Genomic DNA, 23,308 nt, shown 5'->3' with positions numbered 1-23,308 from the left:
AGGCATATGAGCTGCAGATTACACACTTTTGCATAGATCGCCATCTGGTGTTGGGCCCGGATGTTTGCAGTTTGTTTTTCCTCTTGGAAAGTCTTTGAAAGTCACAAGGTCGGTGACGCCTCCTTTGGATCGTATTGCGCATGGGCTTCGGCTCCATCCTCAGATTGTTTTTTTCCGCCATCGGGCTCGGATGTAATCTTCGCGCTCCGGTTCCGAACAGCTTCCAGTTCGACGCGCAATCCTCACCCCAATTTGCGGTATTGTTTCGATCACGATCTCTTCAATCAACGCTTCTCATTGGCACAAACCTTCGGTTCCAGTCGTCGACGGCGGCCTTCGGGCCTACTCAAGCTCCGGTCCTGGCTCATGGAAAGAACTCTATTTATAAAGTGCCCTCGATGTGGGTCCAAATTTCCCCACACCGATCTTCTTGAGGTATGCAACCTCTGCCTCTCCCCTGAACACGAGGCTCGAGACTGTCCGCCCTGTAAGTCTTTCCGATCCAAAAAGACTATTCGGGACCGAAGAGCCAGAAGAAACATGGCACACTCCTCGACGTCCATTCCAGTCGACAACTTCGGAGCCGACATCGACGATCCGGAACATCATCGCACCGAAGAGGACCTCGTCGGCGCTTCCGAGGCCGACGAGTCAGATGTGGAAGAGATCACTCCGGCACAGAGGGTCGTGAGTACCAATCTACCCCCCCCCTCCCCTCACCCCCCCACCCGCGTCGACACCCAAAAAGGCTTCGGTCACGCCTTCGCCTCCGGGCCTAAGCAAGACCAGAGACACTGCTTCACACACCCCACCTTCGGGCCCGGTGAAGAAGCCAAGTAAGCCTTCCGGCGGCTCGGGCTCGAGCCAGCCTACTAGCGGTGCCGAGAAACACACTTCGGCACCGAAAAAGAAACCGGCCTCCACCTCGACACCGAGCTCCGCACCGAAGCCCTCGGGGTCGAAACCCAGCTCTTCGGTACCGACCAAACCACACAAGGGCACCGACACTTCCAAGCCGAAGACCATCTCGGCACCGACTAAGAGACCGGAGGGTCCCAAGCCGGGTTCTAAGCAACAAACCGGCACAGAAAAACCTAAAAAGACATCGGCCCCGACGCCTTTGGCGCAGACGGACCAAATGACCTCACCAGAGCTATTTACACCGGATCCCTTGCAAAAAACTCTCACCAAGGATCGAAAAAAACTGGACATTTGACACTCTCTACCAAAAAGAGACATTTGGAGAAGCCTGCTCCGCCTCCACCTCCAAAGAGGAAGGACTCTGCTACCTCTCCGTTCAGAATACCTCCCCCTCCCCCTCCACCTCCTCCTCCTTCCCCACCTCCACCCCTTCTGCCCTCTCCACCCCTACCTCATCGTTCTCCGACCCCGACTCCAGACGATGATGATCAGGGGGACCCATATCATGATCCAGGGGATGTGCCACAGGACCCCACCCCTACAGGATCCCCAGACCCATGGGACGATTACAATATTCTAGATATCCCCAACGTCCCACAAGACGATCTTTACCCTTCTAGACCATCTCCACCAGAAGATTAATTAGGGTTCAACCATCTTCTGCAAAGGGCAGCACATTATCACGGGGTGGATTTACATACCGACCCCGTGGAGGAAGATTTCCTCCTAGACACATTTGATACCTCACATAGGTCCACCTCCATACTGCCCATGCTCAAAGGGGTGGTAAAGCATGCGGCAGAAGTTTTTAAGGACCCAGTTAGAGCCAGGGTCATTAACCCACGTATTGAAAAAAAATACAAACCTGCTCCCTCTGATCCCTCCTACATCAGGGGACCAGCGCCACTAGACTCCTTAGTTGTATCTACGGCACATAAAAGGGCAAATTCACAAGCGTCAGGTGATGCACCGCCACCTGACAAAGAATCAAAACTACTAGATGCATCAGGCAAACGCACAGCATCCCAGGCGGCCAACATATGGCGTATAGCAAACACTCAGGCACTACTGGCCAGATACGACAGGGCTCATTATAACGAATTAGAAAGCATAATGCACCATCTCCCTGAAAAATATAAAGCTAGGGCCAACAAGTTAATTCAAGAGGGTAAAACAAACACGAATACCTCCATACGTTGTCCCCTAGATGCAGCAGACACAGCCTCCAGGGCCATCAATACCAGCGTCCTTCTCCGTCGCCATGCTTGGCTAATGGTATCTGGTTTTAAACCAGAAGTACAAGCCTCCATCCTTAACCATCCCTTTGACCAGGAACATCTATTTGGGCCAAAGGTGGATGAGGCCTTAGAAAAAATGAAAAAAGACACGGATACCGCAAAATCCATGGGGGCCTTACAGTCTCACCCACCCAGACGCTCCTTTCGCCGCTCCTCCTTTCGGAGTACATCCAGAGGCTACTCCTCGGACACAGCGTCCACATCGTACAAATCCCCTACTCAGACCACCTTTACAAGGGTGACCCAAATAATTCGGTCAGGCTACTGCCTAGAACTAACATCTACCCCCCCAAACATTCCACCCAGGCAACGCCCAATGTCACAAGAACATTCAACATTACTAAAGCAGGAGGTAATCTCCCTCCCACAAAAACAGGCAATAGAACACGTTCCGGTCAATCAACAAAATATGGGGGTTTACTCCCTATATTTTCTCATACCAAAAAGGGACGAGACTCTACGATCTATTCTAGATCTCCGGCCCCTAAACACATACATACACTCAGACCATTTTCACATGGTAATGCTTCAGCAGGTACTTCTGCTCCTCTCCCAAAACGACTTCCTCACCACACTAAACTTGAAAGACGCATACTTCCACATTCCAGTGCACCATGCTCACAGAAAGTACCTCAGATTTGTAGTGGACGGACAACACTACCAATTCAAAGTGCTCCCGTTCGGAGTCACAACAGCACCACAGGTATTCACCAAGTGCATGGCGGTGGTGGCGGCACACTTGAGAAGACAGCACATTCACGTCTTCCCATACATACACGATTGGCTGATAAAAGCCACTTCATACAATCAGTGTGTACGACACACCGCCACCACAATCGAACTACTTTACCAACTAGGCTTCACGGTGAACCACCAAAAGTCCCAGCTACAACCATCCCACATAAAACAATACCTCGGTGCCACCATAGACACCTCAAAAGCGATAGCCTACCCCAATGCAGCCAGGATTGCAAGCATTCAGGCTTTACGACACAAATTCATACCTCAACACTCCCTTCCAGCACGAGTGTTCATGCAATTAATAGGGATGATGACCTCTTGAATTTTCATAGTGCCGCACGCAAGACTCCACATGCGTCCTCTCCAAGAGTGCTCAGTGCTCGAAGAGCCAGGTCTTGAGCTGCCTTCTGAAGGAGAGGTGGTCAGGTATGGCGCGAAGGTGGCTGGGCAGAGAGTTCCAGGTCTTCGCTGCTAGAAAAGAGAAGGATCTTCCTCCGGCTGTGGCTTTGCGGATGCGGGATACGGCTGCCAGGGCCTGTCCGGTGGAGCGCAGAGTGCGCGGGGGAGTGTAGAAGGAGACGCAGTTGTTGATGAGTTTGGGTCCGAGGTTGTGAAGGGCTTTGTGTGCGTGGGTGAGTAGTCGGAAGGTGATCCGCTTGTTGACGGGTAGCCAATGGAGTTTTTTCAGGTGTCCGGAGATGTGGTGGTGGCGAGGGATGTCCAGGATGAGTCTTGCGGCAGCGTTCTGGATCCGTTGGAGTTTCCTCTGCAGCTTGGTGGTGATGCCGGCGTACAGGGTGTTCCCGTAGTCCAAGCGGCTGGTGACGAGGGCGTGGGTGACGGTCTTCCTGGTGTCGGTGGGGATCCAGCGGAAGATCTTGCGGAGCATGCGGAGGGTGTTGAAACATGCCGAGGTCACCGAGTTCACCTGTCTGGTCATGGTGAGGGAAGAGTCCAGGATGAAGCCGAGGTTGCGCGCGTGGTCGGTGGGTTGGGGAGTGCTGCCTAGGGCGGGGGGCCACCAGGAGTCATCCCATGCGGTGGGAGTGGGGCCGAGGATGAGGACCTCCGTTTTGTCTGTGTTCAGTTTCAGACGGCTGTCTGTCATCCAGTTCGCCACTTCCTTCATTCCTTCATGTAGTCTGGTCCTAGCTGATGTGGGGTTGTTAGTGAGGGATAAGATGAGCTGGGTGTCGTCGGCGTATGATATAAGGTCGAGTCCGTGTTTGCGTGCGATGTTCGCCAGGGGGGTCATGTAGACGTTGAAGAGAGTGGGGCTGAGGAAGGATCCTTGAGGTACGCCACAGATGATCTCCGTGGCTGTGGATCTGAAGGGGGGAAGGCGGACTCTCTGAGTCCTTCCGGAGAGGAAGGAGACGATCCATTCCAGGGCCTTGCTTCTGATGCCGGCGTTGCTGAGGCGGCGTATCAGGGTGCGGTGGCAGACCGTGTCGAAGGCTGCAGAGAGGTCCAGGAGTATGAGGGCCACGGTCTCTCCCTTGTCGGTCAGGGCTCTGATGTCGTCCGTTGCTGCGATCAGGGCGGTTTCGGTGCTGTGGTTGGCCCTGAAACCGAACTGTGTGGGGTCGAGGGAGTCGTTGGTTTCCAGGGCGTCGGTGAGTTGAGCGTTGACGATTTTCTCAATCACTTTGGCGGGGAACGGCAGGAGAGAGATGGGCCGGAAGTTTTTGAGTTCGGTGGGGTCTACTGTAGGTTTCTTTAAGAGGGCGTTGAGCTCTGCGTTTTTCCAGCTCTCCGGGAAGGTGGCGGCGGTGAGGGAGGCGTTGATGACGTCTCGGAGATGCGGTGCGATGATGTCGTCGGCCTTGTTGTAGATGTGGTGCGGGCAGGGGTCCGATGGGGATCCGGAGTGGATCGAGTTCATTATGCGGGTGGTCTCCTCGGTGGTGGTAGGGTTCCAGGTGAGGATGGTGGTGGTGTCGGTGGCGGGTTCCGGAGGGGGGCTCGTGTCGGCGGTCGGGAAGCTGTTGTATATGTCGGTGATCTTGTGGTGGAAGAAGGTTGCGAGGGAGTCGCAGAGGTCCTGTGAGGGAGGGATGGAGTTGTTTTCTGCTTCCGGGTTGGAGAGCTCTTTGACGATGCCAAATAGTTCCTTGCTGTTGTGGGCGTTGTTGTCAAGTCTGTTCCGGTAGGCTGTTTTTCGTGCGGCGCGGAGGTGTTGGTGGTGTTTGCGGGTGGCGTCCTTGAGAGCTGACATGTTCTCTTCGGTCTGGTTAAGGCGCCACGTCTTCTCGCGGGCGCGGCATTCTTTCTTGGAGTTCTTGAGGTCGGGGGTGAACCAGGAGTTTTTCTTGTGGTTGTTGGTGCTGGCTTGAGTCTTCAGGGGGGCCAGGAGGTTGGCGCAGTCGGAGATCCAGTTTGTGAGGTTGTTGGCGGCTACGTTGGGGTCGGTGGTGCTGGTGGGTTGGTTCTGGGAGAGGGTTGATGCGAGCTGTTCCGTGGTGATACGATTCCAGTGTCTTCTTGATGGTTGCTGGGTGTGGTGGGGCACGGTGGTCTTCTTGAAGATGAAGTGGACGCAGCTGTGGTCCGACCAGGTGAGTTCGGTGGTGTGGCTGAAGGTGATGTGTTTGCTGGAGGAGAAGATGGGGTAGAGCGTGTGTCCGGCGTCGTGGGTGGGGGTGTTGACTAGCTGATTCAGTCCCAGGTTGGCGAGGTTGTCCAGTAAGGCGGTGGTGTTGTTGTCGGTGAGGTTCTCCAGGTGAAAGTTGAGGTCTCCTAGGAGGATGTAGTCGGTGGATGAGAGTGCGTGAGGGTTGACGAAGTCTGCGATGTCTTCGCTGAACTTGGTGCAAGGTCCTGGTGGTCTGTACATGTGGGTGCCTCTGAGGGTGGTTTTGGGGTCGCTATGGATCATGAAGTGGAGGTGTTCGGCGTCGGGGAGTGAGTTGTCGGTGTCGGTCGAGATGCGGATGGAGTTTTTGTGTGCGATGGCGATGCCTCCTCCGATGCGGTTGGTGCGGTCTTTCCGGATGATTTTGTAGCCGTCGGGGATGGCTATGGCGATGTCGGGTGCCGAGGAGGGGTTCATCCAGGTCTCGGTGAGGAAGGCGATGTCCGGGTTCATAGAGTTGATGAGGTTCCACAGTTCGATGGCGTGCCTGTGGATTGATCGGGTGTTGACCAGGATGCAGTGGAGGTTGTTTCCGGGGGAGTAGTTCTTGGCGGGAGCGGAGTGGGTTCGGAGGCAGGTGAAGCGGCAGTTGCTGCAGGTGAAGGGTCCGTGGGTACGTTTCGGGGTGGCGCAGTAGCAGCCCGGCGTGCGGCTGTGGTTGAGGTTGGCGAGGAAGGCGGAGTCGTAGGTCAGGCGGGGGTGCGGGGGCCAGAGGTTCGGGTGCTGGGCGCGGTCCAGGCGCGGACGGGCGCAGACGGGCTTGCCTTGGGCGCACCCGCTGCGCGCGTCCGCTGCGCGGCCTCGCAGCGGCCGCCATATAAGGGGTAGCCGGGGAGGCGGGGACAGCTGGGAGGAGGGCGGGTAGGGGGGAAAAAGAGCGGGAAAAGCGGCGAAGGGCCTCGGGGAGGCGAGGAGGCCCGAAAAAGCGGAAAAGTACCTAGAAGGGGTACAAAAGCTGGAAAAGCGAGAAAAAAACGACAAAAAGCGGCGGAAGGATGGAGGGGGACGGTGGGGGCACGAGGGGCAGCAGGCACTCAGGGATACAAAAAGCAAGGGGAGCGCGATCACAACGGGGAAAGCAGGCACTCAGGGATACAGAAGGCAAGGGGAGAGCGATCACACGGGGAAAGCAGGCACTCTGGGATACAAAAAAGCAAAAGGGGACGCGATCCTACACAGGGGAAAAAGGCAGACACTCTGGGGGACAGTCGGCACAACAACAGAGCAGAAGGCAGGCACAGAGGATCTGGTGGCGCCGCGAGGGCAGGGGAAGCGACCTACCCTGGGGTCAAAGGTCGCTACCACTGCCTCGCAGCGGCCGCCATATAAGGGGTAGCCGGGGAGGCGGGGACAGCTGGGAGGCGGGAGGAGGGCGGGTAGGGGGGGAAAAGAGCGGGAAAAGCGGCGAAGGGCCTCGGGGAGGCGAGGAGGCCCGAAAAAGCGGAAAAGTACCTAGAAGGGGTACAAAAGCCGGAAAAGCGAGAATAAAACGACAAAAAGCGGCGGAAGGACGGAGGGGGGCGGCGGGGGCACGAGGGGCAGCAGGCACTCAGGGATACAAAAAGCAAGGGGAACGCGATCACAACGGGGAAAGCAGGCACTCAGGGATACAGAAGGCAAGGGGAGCGCGATCACACGGGGAAAGCAGGCACTCTGGGATACAAAAAAGCAAAAGGGGACGCGATCATACACAGGGGAAAAAGGCAGACACTCTGGGGGACAGTCGGCACAACAACAGAGCAGAAGGCAGGCACAGAGGATCTGGTGGCGCCGCGAGGGCAGGGGAGCGACCTACCCTGGGGTCAAAGGTCGCTACCACTGCCTCGCAGCGGCCGCCATATAAGGGGTAGCCGGGGAGGCGGGGACAGCTGGGAGGCGGGAGGAGGGCGGGTAGGGGGGAAAAAGAGCGGGAAAAGCGGCGAAGGGCCTCGGGGAGGCGAGGAGGCCCGAAAAAAGCGGAAAACTACCTAGAAGGGGTACAAAAGCCGGAAAAGCGAGAAAAAAACGACAAAAAGCGGCGGAAGGACGGAGGGGGACGGCGGGGGCACGAGGGGCAGCAGGCACTCAGGGATACAAAAAGCAAGGGGAGCGCGATCACAACGGGGAAAGCAGGCACTCAGGGACTCAGGGATACAGGGAGCCTTACTCTACTACATCGAGAGAACACAACCTTTCCGCAAGACCAAACAACTGTTTGTCTCTTTCTCTCCACCACACAAGGGCAACCCCATCTCAATATCAGGGATAGCTAGGTGGATTGTAAAATGCATTGAGATTTGCTACCACAAGGCAAAACAAACGCTATCCGTTCCCCCTAAAGCCCATTCTACATGAAAGATAGGGGCTTCCATGGCATTTTTAGGGAACATCCCATTAGATGATATCTGCAAAGCAGCTACATGGTCAACACCGCACACTTTCACTAAACACTATTGTGTAGATGTGCAAACTAAGCAACAAGCTAGTGTGGGCCAGGCTGTACTCAAAACATTATTTCAAACCACTGCAACAGATACCGGTGGTCGCCGCTAAGGTTGGGAACTGCTATATAGTCTATGCAAAAGTGTGTAATCTGCAGCTCATATGCCTCGAACGGAATATGCTACTTACCAGTATGCATCTGTTCTTGGCATGTAGAGCTGCAGATCTACACACGCCCACCCGCCTCCCCGGCTACCTGTATCTGTTACAGTTTATCTTATTTAGATACACACATGGGTTTCTTCACTGTTATTACTACGCTACATCTTTCCCTGCTGGCAAAAAACAATCTGAGGATGGAGCCGAAGCCCATGCGCAATACGATCCAAAGGAGGAGTCACCGACCTTGTGACTTCCAAAGACTTTCCAAAAGGAAAAACAAACTGCAAACATCCGGGCCCAACACCAGATGGCGATCTATGCAAAAGTGTGTAGATCTGCAGCTCTACATGCCAAGAACAGATGCATACTGGTAAGTAGAATATTCCTTACAGGTCTTGGGTACACTGGGGTACCATGTACTAGGAACTTGTAGGTAAGCTAAATATGCAAATCAGGGGGATGCCAATTGCATCATGTTGAAAGAGGGAGCACAGGCACATTACCGCTGGTTAGCAGGGGTTAAGTTCCCAAATTTTCAGAGCCGACAAAAACAGTCAAAGCAGAAATCTGGGATTACACCACACCATAGATGGTAATTTCCAACACTGAGCCAGAGACCTATTCTTTCATCCAAGCTCTTTACTCAGTGAGGCTAGGTCGCAGGCATGTCACCTGGTTCTACAAGGGCCTTCTTCCCATTACTTTACTTCAACGATCACCACTATCGGACAAATGGGAGATCGAGATGGGCAGTGTGTTCCACGAAAAAGTGTGACGGGAGCCCAAGATTTCCCACACTTTGTATCCCACATTGCTAAATTCAAGCTGTTTCAGTATTTCTTATTACAGCGGGCTTACTTCTCTACGATCTACATCAAATAAGTATCTCCGTCAGGTGAACGCCGCTTGTATCTCTGCTCCGCAAGAAATCACTGTCTTTTTTCACATGCTTTGGGCATGCCCCTTTCTAGGCACTTACTGGGCTAGAACTAACGTCCACAGGTACAGAGAAACCCATCCCCAATAATTGGGATATCAGTTGCACTTGGTGTTTACAAGCACTCGGAGAAAGACATAGTGGCATTTATTTTGCTAAGCTTGCTCTGCTCATAGGGAAAGCTACTATAACTACATATTGGAAGGCCATATGTCCTTCATGTCTAATAGCTTGGCATAATTCAGTCTTTAAATAGGCAGAGGCATAATGTAAAGATTTGCACAGAGAAGAATCCAGAGGCCACCATAGATACCCCATAGCCGGGACTTGGAACTCTATTCTGGCGAACCTGAAGTCCTCACTAGCTCAAGATGTCTTGACCCAGTTACCTGTACCCCATGCCAACACACCTAATACACACTTCTGCCTAACAGTCTTGTCCCTGATTATGGCTGATTAGTGCCTTGTGATTAAAACAATCAAAACCCCAAGAACTACCTCTTCCCTGCCGGCAACCCTCCTCCTAAAATCACAATATCTGTGTAAGTATTACTCTTTATCAAATCTAGTTCTATAATGACCAAGGTTCCCCACTCTCTCTCTGTTGACCCTTCCCCCCCAGTTTGGCATTCTGAAGTCGCTATTAACCAACGCTGAGTTGGCTTGGATTGTTTAGTTTAAGGTTAAGAGATTCAGGGCAATGCTTATAACCTTGCTCACCCAATGGTCATTAGCATGGGATCAGCTCCCCTCCATTTGCTCATTGTAAGACCACATACTAGATTTGATTCTGATGAGAATCCCTACATTTGCATCATTGTCAATTTAAATCCTTGTTAACTGTTGTGGGCATTGTTTTTTGTTAGAAAAATATCTGAAGACAGAGAGGTCCATTCTCCATATTTTGAAAGGTAGCTTGAAACCATCCAGTCAAACTCTGCTGCTTTTCTCACCATTACTGATAAATCCAACAACTGATCCAAATGTTCTAGCAGTTTTGCCAGAAACACATACATCAAACTCTGCAGTACATAAAGGAACCTATCTGCATAGCCTTCTTGGCTAAGCAACTCTTCCCATATTGTGCCCCAGAATACAATGGAGTTCTTGAACTCTTCCGGGGCTCTATCAATTATTATTCTGAACACATAAGGAATCTCATGAGTAATTTATATTCCCAAATATCTGAATTAGTCAACTTTGCAGTTTAGTCATATGTTCTGTCGAGCTTTAGAATCCCTTACCTTTAAGCCACCTATGAGTAGCCGCCTGAATTTTATCCATTTGCTTATAACTACAAGATTGCACCAGAGTAACTCAGCTGTTCTCACAGTACCGGCATGGAGCATGTGAGTACCGGCATGGAGCATGTCAGGTTCTACACTACATATATTGATACATGCAAGGACAACCTAATTTGTATCCATAAAAGCATGAATAGTTCAATTACCCTGTACAGAGTAGTGTTACATACTCTTACTCAGCATTCCAGTAAGTGCAGAGCGATTAAAAACTAAAAAAACAGCAATAGGGACACAAAGACATCCAGTATCCAAACAGGGCATTCATCATACAGTCACCAGCGACTCTGTGAATCGCCCATTGTTACAAGTGCCCTTTGCTACGGGGCAGCAGCCAGTCATATTTTTCATGCCCCTAATTCCTGTGAGTACCTTCCTCACTCCATACAGTATCAGTGGCACTGTCTGCCATTTGGTACCTACGGAGGCACCGATCAGGTTGTCTTACACAGTAACAGTATAAACTATGCTTCTGCAGTGTCATTATACTACAATAAATCCCTTAGCAGCTTCTTTACAATGGGCATGGGCCCCTTACCCCACGTTATGGCCACTGTTGTAGCCAGCAGTAGCCCCATTCCCAAGAAAATTCTAACTGAGAATAGGAATTCCCTAACATATCCTAGTAATTCCGCAAGAGGAGAAGGCTCAACTGTTACACTATCCCTAGCCTGTAGTACAATAAATATACTCTACCACAAAGAGTATGCCCAGACATGGGTCCTGTGCTCACTCTGCCACAAGATTCATTTTACACTGACTGAAAAGGACTGATCTTGGGCTGCTTATGTTTACATTTAGAGGGAGTCTGACCTGGCAGTTCATGCTGAGCTGTTCCTGTTGAAGCAGTATAAGACTGATTTGTATATGGCTGGGTCCTCTCTGAGGTGACATGGTGGGCAACAGAACGATTGTGGCCCAGAGTAACTTCCAGTGGCTGTGATTTAATTCAGGCATTCCACCCGTCACCTACTTGTGTACCTCGATCCTAGAGCTGTTTAATACAACACTACTTAAGATTATAAGTGAAAGAAGTTTGTACCTGGTGCTCTGAGGCCTGCAAGTTCATATCTTCTTGCTGCAACTTCTGGACTTGTCCAAGTTGAGATGCAATATCTCATGACATGGAGAGGATTAGTAATGCTACTTTTTTGTTCAACCAGGGATACATGACTTATGGAAGGTTCTGCTGAAAGTCGTTTAGTTAGTAGAGTGATGCCTCATTGAAACTTAGGGCCAGCTGTACTCAACCTTTTTGGGTGGCAAATGGTCCAATTTGCAGAATCATGACGTGTGACTGCGAAAAGGCTTTTCAGTATGTAGAAACCACAAATTGCAATTCGGTAACACGTTGCCAAATCGCAATTTTGGTTTGCGACCAAAGGCCAAATTGCTATTTGGTAGGGGTGGGTTTAGGGTATCCTCGCATTGGTATGTTTTAATGTTTTACGACTGAATTCCAATTGAAAAACATTATTCTTTCACCACCTCCTCAAAGGAGATTGTTCGCCATTAAACTACAAGAGGTCCCTAAAGGACACTTCCCCCTTGGGTGAATGTTGCCAAAAACATTTTTTAAGAGCAGGCAGTCATCACATGGACCACTGCCTACTCTTATAAAATAAAACGTACACTTTTCGTATTATGTTTATATGCAGCCCGTATTCCTTTAAGGAAAAGGACATGGTAGTCTGCTGACCTAAGCAGGCCACCATCCCTGTGATTGCTTTGATTCCTAGTGGGTTGCAATTCACAATCTACCTTATTAAGATTCATGAGTGCTATGTACATCTGGCCCTTAATCTGGTGTTGGAATGACTTATGTCAAAGCCTATCAAGCTGTTCCAATACTCTTGCCTCAACTTTGGAGGACGTTCTTTGTGAAGGTTATCCCCTCGACCAAGGATTCTCCCATGAAAATCCTATCTAGGATGATTCACCCAGCCAAAGGCAGCCTTAGGAAACACCAAAAAGTCACCTTTAAGATGGTGTTGCAAGTTTCAACTCAATCAGGTGGTGTCTTGTGGCCTTTTTAGTGTTTTTTATGTTGCCATCCTCTAAGATAGAAAGTGTGCTGCATACACTTGATGTACAGGGGTAGGCACTTATTCTTCAGGCCATGCTTCTGTTAGGAATAGACAGCACCGGATCGGAAAATCAAAGCAGATTTCTCCACTCCCCACATATGGGGCTGTATCAAGAATTCCTCATCTCTTCCTCCGAAGTCTGAGACTAACTTGCAGTAGACACATTCGCCACCCACCTTAATTCCAGAATGTGAAGATGATACTCATAACCCCACACGTTTGGTGTTCACACTAGATTACTTTTCCAGCAGCAGTGTCCTGGAACATTCTCTGATTCTGGGTCTCTTCATTCAGCAGGCTGCAAAGCAGCTAAGGAATCTGTCATCAGGTACACAGCCAAAGCTTGTGACCTAAGAGTAGTTTTACTCCCAGATATCCTGTGCTAAAACCATGCTATCTAAGGCAGCAACAATGGCCTTCCAAAACCATGCATCTATTGCAGACATTTGTTGAGGTGAAAAACTGTAGTCATTGTAAGGGCTCTTGTGGTCTTCATTATTTTGTATTCTTGACGCTACACTCAACAGCTCCCACTACCACCCGAGAGGCTAATCCTCTTAAAGGTAGTCAAATCATTTCCACTTAGATTGAGTAATGAGTCAGTTAACTTGAATGAATATAACATCAGTTCTTGTGTTTCTGTTGTCAAAGATTCAAAAATTAAATACATTGGAAATAAATAGAGAAATAGGAAAGTCAAGTTTGCAAGGAAGAGTGCCAGATTCAGTTACTCCATGATTCTACTCTGCCATTGAAGTGTCTCTGCCTAGGGACAAGTAGGATGTGCACTCACATTTTAGCCTCTTTCTGAACAACTATATATTTGTCTTAAACTGTTAGGTAGTTTATGGCATACATACAGTTTGATCAGTAATGTGTAGCAAGATTTATAAAAAATTGCCGTAAAAGTGTTGATTACTTAAATATCTATTCAGGAATTATTTAACATTTGTTACATGTTTCTTCATTGTCTATTAAAACAGCTCCCAAATGTGCATTAAACAGGATACCATTAAACCTGCACCGTTACTGAGACGGAGGTCCCAGAAACCAAAACCCAACCTTGCCAGATCAACTCTCTCCAGCAAAGAACATACTGATAGAGATGAGGAGGAACCCACCCACTGTGACCTGCAATCGTATCAGCATACCTATTCTCAGGTAACTTCATTACTTTTGTTTAGGAAGCTGCCTTTTTATGTAGTGTATCAAAATGAGGTACACTATGTAGAAGAAAGTCCAGCCAACTCTTTTTGGCTTACAGGGCTTAAATTAATAATCCTCAATGCTTTCTTTTTTGTAGTGTGGGCTTATTAGAAGGTACTGTTAAGCATCTGTTGAACACGATGAGTCAATAAATGTGACACACACTCAAGATGAAACCCGAGACCAATTTAGAACAAGCATTTGCAATGCAATAGGTCTCGCATTTGCGACATTTTATGCTATTGGCATTGTAAATGACTATGCCCTTTATTTATGTTTTCAAAACCAACACATAGATAAATGGTTTGTCATTTACAATGCTAGTAGCTCAAAGTCTCGCAAATGCGAGACCTATTTCATTGAAAATGCTTGTTTTTGTTAGGCATGGGGAGATTAAGTGATTTGCCCAGAGTTACAGGAAGTTCAGCGTTATTGCAGAGATTCGAACCCAGTTCCCCAGATTCGAGCCGTTAGGCCAACTCCTCTCCTCTTAAGTAATGCACCACTTCCTGCTACATTTAATTCCCCTTTTAAATTATTTTTACCACATTTTAGAATCGAGGAGCGAAGTCTCTGCCTCGGAAACTATGAGCACCTCCCTCCAACCCTGAAGCATTCCCAGCCTGCTTTGATAACGGCAGTCAGACTCTATGCATGCCTGTTCCAAGATCGTTGTCCGTTCTGTGTTCCTAAACCACATTCCGTAGCCATACACATGTTTTTTTCCACAGCATGTTCTCGCTGGAAGTATTTCCGCTCACATTTTGCAAACTTTTGTTCCAATTTAACTGTCCCGGTTTTATTTTGTTTTCAAGGCGCAGTATAGAACAGGAGGCATAACGCCCGTAAAAAGTCTTTCAGCAGCGAATTTATGAAATGACAGTCAGCCGTTCTCCTACAGTACCACTAGGCGGTGCTGTTGTTAAACAGACACGGCAGTGTTTCTTCCCCAGAAAGTGTTATCAAGACACCTCTTATCTTCGTATAATTCGGCGCAAGTAGAGGCGGGCGTGCCAGCTAAATAACAGAGATAGCCTAGCCGAGAACAGAGTTTGGTTTAGCCACAAACGCCCAAACTTGAGCCGAGCCGACAGGATCCTTGGCGTGTGAATTGTGAAACAAAAAACATGTAAAACAAGCTGTCGCCGGGAAAGCGCGGGACAGGAGATGTGCGTATGCGTGCACTACTCCTGTCCTCTGCACACGTGCACGTCCTGTCACCCTTCCGACAAAAAACCGACAACAATAGATCTCACCAAGGTGAGCAGCGCATGCGCTGCGTCGCTAGGGCGAGACCTAAAAATAACATATTTTTATATAATTGTAGACACCAAGATTATTGGAAGCTGGTAAGTACTTTAGACGTCCTCTAGTTTTACAGTAAAAACAGTAGAAAATGACAGCTGTCAGATTTGAGGCATGAGCACGAATGCAGTAATGTTATCGTATTGGAGAAACATTCACTGCATAGACACACTCAGATGACTTACAGGACAGTTCTTGTGGACTTAAGGTAAGTAGAGGCCAAGAGTTTAAGTTTACCTTCCCTCTGGTGTCCAGATGCAGAGGTGCTTTCCGCTTTGGTAGCCTCGGATGCTACACTCTAAAGTCCATGAGGGAAAAGTGCCTTAAAAGGAAAACCTGACTGAAGTGAGTTGGAATGGACCAGCAGCTTTCTAAGCTGAAAATGTTACACTGGAGCCATGATGCCATGATCACTCCCACTGTCCACTCATGCTTCATATTGGCAGTTAGTCTTTGATTTATGTGTTCTGTATTGTTTCAGCAGGACCACGAAGCTCAGGGCTCCTCTAACTATTCTGTTTCTGATACAAAACGAATTTGTAGGATTTTATTCCTTGGATCAGGATTTTACACATCCCATGGTTAATCCAGGATTGTTCACATTTATTCCAGACATTTTACCAGTTACCTGAAGATGTCCTCACTTTCTGTGAGGTCTCCACGCTGCAACAGTAGATCATCTGTAAAGGATCCCCACGATTTTGGTTGTTGATCTGTCTGATTATAGGCTTCTAGATACAGATTCCATACCTTAGATTAATCCCCAGGCATCAGACTCGATCATCTTCATATTCTGCAGGGGTGCCTCACATATTTTGTGTTACGTCACTGATCAATACATATAATAATCAATTCTTCATCCTTTCTGTAAAGTGGCTTCTAAGTAGCACTAACATCAGCTTGTAGAGTGAATGAGAGCCAGTGGTTCTCTTACCTTGATCCACAGCCATTGTCTAAGGTAGTTTCTGAATTCCATGTGAAAGAAGCTATACCTAGCCATTTTGTCCCAAAGCCTTTCATCTCATGAATGGAGTAGCCCAACATACTGTGTGTAAGTAGAGTTGTAAGATCTTTAGAAAGATGGGTAGTCTCATTCATTAATATTTACCAAAAACTAATCTCTCACTCGCAGGAAGGCCTAGAGCTCTTCTACAAAAAGAAAAGCTCTGATGTGGCCTTAACTAGAAATGTTCTTATTGCAGAAATTTTCAAACTCTGCCTCCTGCCGATCTACTTATATTTTTCTAGAGTAAAGTATACATTTAACTACATTACACTACATTGAGTATACTCCAGAGGGCCAGGCTCTTTTGACCAACCTGTTTGGATAATGTTCGCCAGTGCCCTTCTTGAGATGAAGGAAAGGCTATTTACTTGTTCCCAATCTTGGAAATCCTCTTTTAAGTCATCACCTACCCTGACTCTCTTACTGAGTTGACAGTAGGACTTTTTAAAGTGAGATTCAGAATTCTACTGTCCTGTACGAAAAAAAAAAAGTGTAAAGCTAATTGACCGCAGTGGTGCATGCTGCCTTTGACTCAATTCACCCTCATTTCAGTTATGTTTTCCTTTTCAATATTGATTCCAATTTGCAGAAGATCAGTCAGATTATGCCATGGTTTATTTATAATTCGAGTGAAACCCCATGGTCCCTGAAAATTGCCTCAAATTAAAAACAGTATTTTATAAAGATGTAGCCTCAAATTAAAAGTGCAGCACAGTACTGTGCAAAGATGTGACTATGCAGTGATCATGGCTTAAATAAAACCATGATCACTTCTTCTAAACATCCTTGTGAAGCACTGCTGTACAGTCCCAGAGTTTCAAATGTTTCTTTCTCTTAAACTGTGAAGTTGGCCAACATGAATACTTTCTATAGTGTGCTAACACTATCTACTGCCAGAGAGCTATAAAAACAGTTATATTACTAAATAAATAAATAAAAGATTCTAATAATGGATAACCAGGACCAGTAATAATGTGTCCTTAATGGTACAGAGTTGAACATGTACCATGCAGGCTTTTGAGGGACATCTTGTCAAACGAAAAATTATATTTTTCTTTACCCTGTCCTGTATTGCTGGCAACATAAATTCTAGAGTGTACTGATGGGATTTTCAGACCAGTTGTAATGTTGGTCATTAGTGGATCCCTTTAACACCATCTGTTTAGCAGAGGCAAATTAAGTTGGAGTGATTTGTCCAAGAACTTACTTTATTAAAGAATAGTGGCTCATGCCCTCAATTTGCTAGTTCCAATTAGTGTGCTCTAGTTCGGGACCATCTGCAGCCTACGAGTCACCTCCTTATTTGAACCCAGGTAGAGAACATTTCCGTAGTCCAGCCTTGAGGTGTTCAATGCCTGGACTACCGTTCTCTGAGTGGACTCTGGTAGCATCCAGATTATCTTTTTTAGCCACTTCAGGATGGGAAAACATGTGGCAGCTACCTTGACAGCTTGATGATGCATACTGAGCGAGTCATCAACGATGACGCCCAAGTTGCGAACTTGGCAGGAAGGTAAAGGAAGTGCACCCATCTCAGAGAGCCAATGTTGAGGGCCCCAGAGATCCTTATTTTTCCCCAGTATCAAAACCTCGGTTTTCTCACCATTGAATTTGAAGTAATTTGATTGCATCCATGATGCGATTTTGCTCAGGCCCGACTGAAGGGGTGATGGCCTGGCCGTACTCTTCATGGAGAGAGAGAAGATGATCTGGGAGTCGTCTGCATAAGAGAACAGGGTCAGCCCAGCATCTTCTGCAACATCAGCTAGAGGTCTGACGTATAGGTTGAAGAGTAAAGGGATAAGAATGGAGCCCTGAGGTACCCCATGGGGTGATGAGTGAATGTCGGAACTACCTGAAGGGGAAAAGACTTGAAAAGTGCGATTTGTAAGAAAAGAAGTGAGCCAGTTCAAAGCTAAATGACAGATACCTAAAGATCTTAAAGTTTTAACTAACACGGTGTGAGACACCGTGTCAAATGCAGTTTTCACTAAAGACTCGCTTATACACATTTAAATAGTACGAAGAGTGCATAAAATATATTTATAGGATGAAATCTCAACATCACCATGGATTTCAAATCACTCAATACTTTTAAGTTGTAAGAACCCTAAAGTGACTGAACACATCATGTACACATCTAGATAAAAGCTAACATTATCAAGTCTTGTCCCATGATAGCGCAGTAAACGACCAGGCCAATTCAATTCAGAATATGGCAACATCTTGGGTTAAGTACACTCTGAATCTCTAATAACTCCGCTGCAAGGTTACTTTGCAGGGTTCCTAGAGCCACTTCTATCTCGGGCCATCTACGAGATTTGCATTGGCTCAGGGTGGAGAATCGAATCAAGTTCAAAGCCCTGAGCTACTTGTTTAAAATCAAAATAGGGTTTGCCCCTCAGTACTTGCAATCTCTGGTCCGCCCATATGTCCCTCCTCAAAATCTCTGCTCATCCACTCAGGGGAAGTTCTTGGTTCCTAAAATTAGACTATCTCGGATGGGTGGAAGGTCATTTGCATATCTTGGTCCCTCACTTTGGACTGCCCTGCCCATAGCTCTTCGAAATGAAACCGAGTACGTCCAATTTCGCAAATCATTGAAGACTTGGCTCTTTAACCAATAACCTGTAAGCCATTTCATCATGGTCTCTGATCTGCCATGGCGCCGGGAAACCCTTTTTGAGTAGCTGTTGTGCCTTATAAATTTAATTAATAAATAAACTGCTTTACGGACAGATTCATGAGTTAGTGCCATTAATGTATATTTGTGCTATACCATTCTTCTAAACCATTGTTGCTTTTCAGCAAAACCCTGGATACTCTGATCTTGATCATGAAGTTAACAAAAGAAAACTCTCTGTTGAAGACGATAAAGAAATGTCTGAAGTGTCACCAAAAAGAAATAGACGATTCTGCAACCAGACTCCAAAAAGCCCCATGCAGCACAAGTCTGACCGAGGACAAACTGAAGAATCTCAGCCTACTTCAACTCGGACAGCAACTACAGATAAACCATTGAGGTTTGGCACATTTCAATATTTCTAGATGTGGGGATCTTGTGTGCAGTTACACTCTTTATTTTTGAACAATGTCAACTAAGCTGAGGTCTTTAATTTTTGGCCTTGTATACTACAATGGGGAATGTTATTTTTCACATTTTAAAATAGAAGACTTGAGTTGATTATGTTGTGTCCGCTGTTATTACCATAATAGCTCCTATGTTTGCCTTGGGATCAGTGTCTCAGTGCTAAAGAAATATGGTCATTTTCAGCTGGACGAGAAATAAAGGCTTCTCAGTGGACAAAAGAGGGGAAACTGGAACTAGCGCCTCAACAGGCAGCAGCTACTGCAGGTCAAAAAGCTTTGCAGTTGCGGAGAAATCGATGTTAAACATGTTGTTCTGCACACATTTTCAACTCTTAGTTACAGAGTTTATAGACCTCGGCAGCCTAACTTCGCAATAGCTGTCATACATCCACGAGATTACAGACTGCAACAGTTTAAAAATTACTTAATTACTTTGCTATCATATACTTAAAAAACAGTGGCCTATTTGTACTTGGTAGTTATTATACAGACCTCTATAGTTTTCTGCATTCAAGTTCACTAATTACGCTTATAGTGACATATTGTTGGGTGAAGTAGCTTTCGTTGCACTCTGTATGTTCTGTATATGTTTATACATGTCTGGTATTTACCTATTTCTGCAACATAGGAGGTTGTTATTGTAGGTGTAATGCTTACAGACTGTTTTATTTATCTAAACACAGTGCACAGGTTTTTTTTCATGACAGTAATACAATAGTAAATGATATGTTTCAGAGTAGTCTATACAATTACAAAAGCCATAGCTATTGGGGATGTTTATGCTTGTATAGATGCAATACCTCAGACAATGACGGAAAAGAGACTTTTCCTGTCAACAATTTGCATTCCATTTGATTATGACTGAGTTCATGCTAGATTCTCCTGATGTGCAGGTGTAAGTGGTTTGTCTGGTTCTAAAATGTTTTATTTTTGATATCCAAGGTGTCCCAAAATATGACAAAGGGTTATGGTGATCTTTGACTTTGGTTGACTCTCTTCCTGGTTGTATTATGTTTGCAGAACTTCTCTGTTTTCCCAATCATTTGAACTTTATACACAGGAATGTTCATAATGAATGAAAATGTATATTTTTTTATTTTCGAAAATTATTGTGAAGCCTCTCCACCTCGATGATGAGACAAAAGTAAGGCCAAACTCAAACATTAATTTTGTAAGTTCTTGGAGTCTCTTGCCATCCAGACAAACCTATATCATCTTCCCTAGAACTGATTCATAAGTGAACCAGTAAAAGCATATTGTCCTTACTGATTCAACTTGTATTCACCATTTCAGCTTACTTACTAGAGCAATTATTAGTGACCTATCTGTGAGCTCTATGTGAATTCAGTGATATACCTCTACTTTCCCTATACCAAAAGCAACGAGTATGGCTTAAATTCAAGAAACCTTACTTTTCTGCATATTGTGTTGTAGAAGGCTGCCCATCATGAATGCGCGTGGTATATCAAATTATAAAGAAGCTCCAAAGATTTGCCTGCCTTCGATATTTGCACTAAATGGATGTTTGTTTTTCCTGCTCAAACTTGACCTAGATCAGCCTTGAGAAGGACGATCACCATGTTTCCACCTGAACTGTTAAAATATCATAATTTTACTGTACTTGCCATGTCTAGTAGCATGCTGCTGTGCACAGACCGATATCTCTTGTTGGTGTAAACTTGTCATGAAGTCACTCATAATGCAAGGTTTCTCCTTTATAAATTACCCTCGTACCCATCACAGAGCCACCCTTATGTCAGTCAAAGTGAATTGAATGTGGAGGTTTGACAGCTTCTCTTTACCCATTAACCACACTATTAAGATAATTGGCTTTTTTACTATTACCTCTGTTTTATGGTACATCTTCACCATTACTGACAAATTGAATACTACAGGGTCTAAGAAATAATTATTTTACTAATCTAGCATTTCCACTTGCGTGTTGCTTTGAATTTTGACTGTTTAGCTCTCAAAGTTATGATGTAGCTCTCTGACAGAGATACTGTGGATCCTTGCCTAGCCGGGCTTTATAGATTAAGCAGTACATTTTGAATATTATCCTATTCTTTATTGGCAGCTAGTGAAGGGATTTCAGAATGGGAGCAGAAGCTGTTCTAGGTGGTTGATTGCAAATCAACCGCACTGCTGTGTTTTGCACGGCCTATAATTTCAATAATAGACACACATTGGCAGAAGCCAATAGTGCGTTCCCGTAATCCAGCCGGCTCACAAAAAGAGCCTATACCAAGGTCTTCCTAGCAGATAAGGGAAGAAATGGAAAAGCTTTCTTTAGTAGGTGTAGCTTGTAGACGCAAGTGTCAGTTGTAGATAGGACTTAGTCTCTCATATTAAGCTCCTGATTTATCGGGGGCGGAGCTTGCCACGCTGGGAAATAGCCACGCCGTAGGCAAGCTCTCCCGACCAAGCCACGATCCTGACATTCTCCTGGGTGTGTAACTGATGATTTGTGCTGTAACAGAAAGCCCAAGTAGCGGAGAACACCGACAAAGCTATTGGCTGCTTTGCTTTGCTTAGCGGCCATTTTAAACGCCATAAAACAGAGCTCTAACCATCGCTGGGAAGTAGCCGGAAGTCTGAGGCCACGTACATTGCGGCATACCCAGTACGCAAGACCGGGGCGTGTCTGACTGAGGTGGGCCCAGAGGCGCATCTGATGCAGGAGCTTCGCTGTGGTCTGTGAGGGGTGAATCGCGGCGGGCGGCTGAAAATTATCGTGGACGATCTGCCCGATCGCCTGGGCTAAATCCCCCGGGCGTGCTGAAGTGAGTACCATCGGCGGGGACTGCCGAGCACCGGCCCACGTTATACTCATGATGCGGTTTCGGCGTGCGGCCTGGGAGGCGGTCAAATAGCGGCGCTTTCCCTCGCACTCGCCGGCGAAGTGAGACAGATGCGGGGACTCGACGCTGCTACTGTGAGCCGGTGAAAGGTAGCGCTTGCTTGTGGCCTGCCCAGGAGTGAGCACACATGCTACTGGTGAGATCGTGACTTGTTCGGACGGCACGGGGAGTGCTGCTGGAGACCTGGACTACACGACTGCCCCCCCCGCCACCCCCCCCCCCTCAGGTGCTGACTAGATAACAGAGGGGTAGCGAGGGGGGAGAACAGCCCAGACCTGCACATTTGGCTGCCATCTACAGAATTTACACGATTGTACCACGCAAAGGGACATAACGATGCTGATATCAGTATGTGGTAGAGAGGCATGATCAGGATGCAGGTAGATTACACGCTATCGCTGCCACTAGCCACCACAGCATAACTTACGTCCTGCTATGGAACCATAGCCCTGTGGAATGAAAGACCAATATTTTCCCACTGCCAGACGCACTTGATCATACTGTGCCTCTGCAGAGCTCACTTGCGGGTTAACCTGCACACGATTTTGCCAATTGTGCAGAGACTCTGTGGGGCATGTTGTAACTGGTGGAAGCCCGGCCCAGTGGACTATGGAGTCGCTCTGCATTCCCCCAATTAGACTCTAATAGCGCACTGCTGTGCCTACGTGGGTGAGTAAATACCCCTGGGACTGAACGGTGTCACGATCCTCAACTGGCACTACGTCCTAGGTTATTGCGAACTTTGTAGGATATCGCAACTTGCCAAACTCCAGCTAGTACACTCAGAAAATCAGCTGCCTAGAGCGAAAGAGTGCAATGGAGAAACTGGATAAAAACCAAACCAAACTGCATTTCGAACAGCAGCGCAAAATGGCGGACACAGGGGCTGAGGCCCCAGAGCCAAACCATGGAAACGCAACCGCGCCTGCATCTGATACAACTGTGGATTTCCAATCGATGTTTGCAACGATACAGTCAACTTTGTCTAAAATTGATCAAATAAGCTTCCATTTATGCCCCAGCGCTCCCCATAGCTAACCATCCCAGACTGTCTGTAACAAAAGAGAAGAAAATGATGACGTTGCTGGAAGAAATTAAAATTTTAACCATGAAGGACGTATTTCCTCATGGCAGATTCATACGAAGGGAGGACCCAGCACTCAGTACACATAAGGCACCATTGAAAGTGTTTGCCCACCTGCAGTTGCAGGCAGCAATTCGGGAACTATATATAGTACATACCCGGAGGAGCCACCAACGCTGAAAGCGTTACAGGCCCTATTCACAGCGCCAACTCGTCAGAAGTTAATTACTCGCTTGTACAATGTCTCACCGTC

General features: G+C 47.2%; 1 protein-coding gene across 4 annotated transcripts in view; it reads left to right on the top strand.

Moving 5' to 3' along the window:
• BDP1 (BDP1 general transcription factor IIIB subunit) overlaps window positions 1-23,308 on the top strand; it is a 1,439,438-nt gene that overhangs the window by 891,693 nt on the left and 524,437 nt on the right. For all 4 annotated transcript variants that reach the window (XM_085632357.1, XM_085632359.1, XM_085632358.1 and 1 more), the window contains exons 28-29: window positions 13,487-13,664; window positions 18,829-19,043. In XM_085632357.1, the coding sequence (XP_085488483.1) occupies window positions 13,487-13,664; window positions 18,829-19,043 (393 nt within the window). The remainder of the gene's footprint in view (window positions 1-13,486; window positions 13,665-18,828; window positions 19,044-23,308) is intronic.

Source organism: Triturus cristatus, chromosome 2_1, assembly GCF_964204655.1.
Source record: "Triturus cristatus chromosome 2_1, aTriCri1.1, whole genome shotgun sequence".
Classification (NCBI taxonomy): domain Eukaryota; kingdom Metazoa; phylum Chordata; class Amphibia; order Caudata; family Salamandridae; genus Triturus; species Triturus cristatus.
The sequence above is the reverse complement of the archived record's forward strand: the minus strand, read 5'-3'. Positions and strand labels throughout refer to the sequence as shown.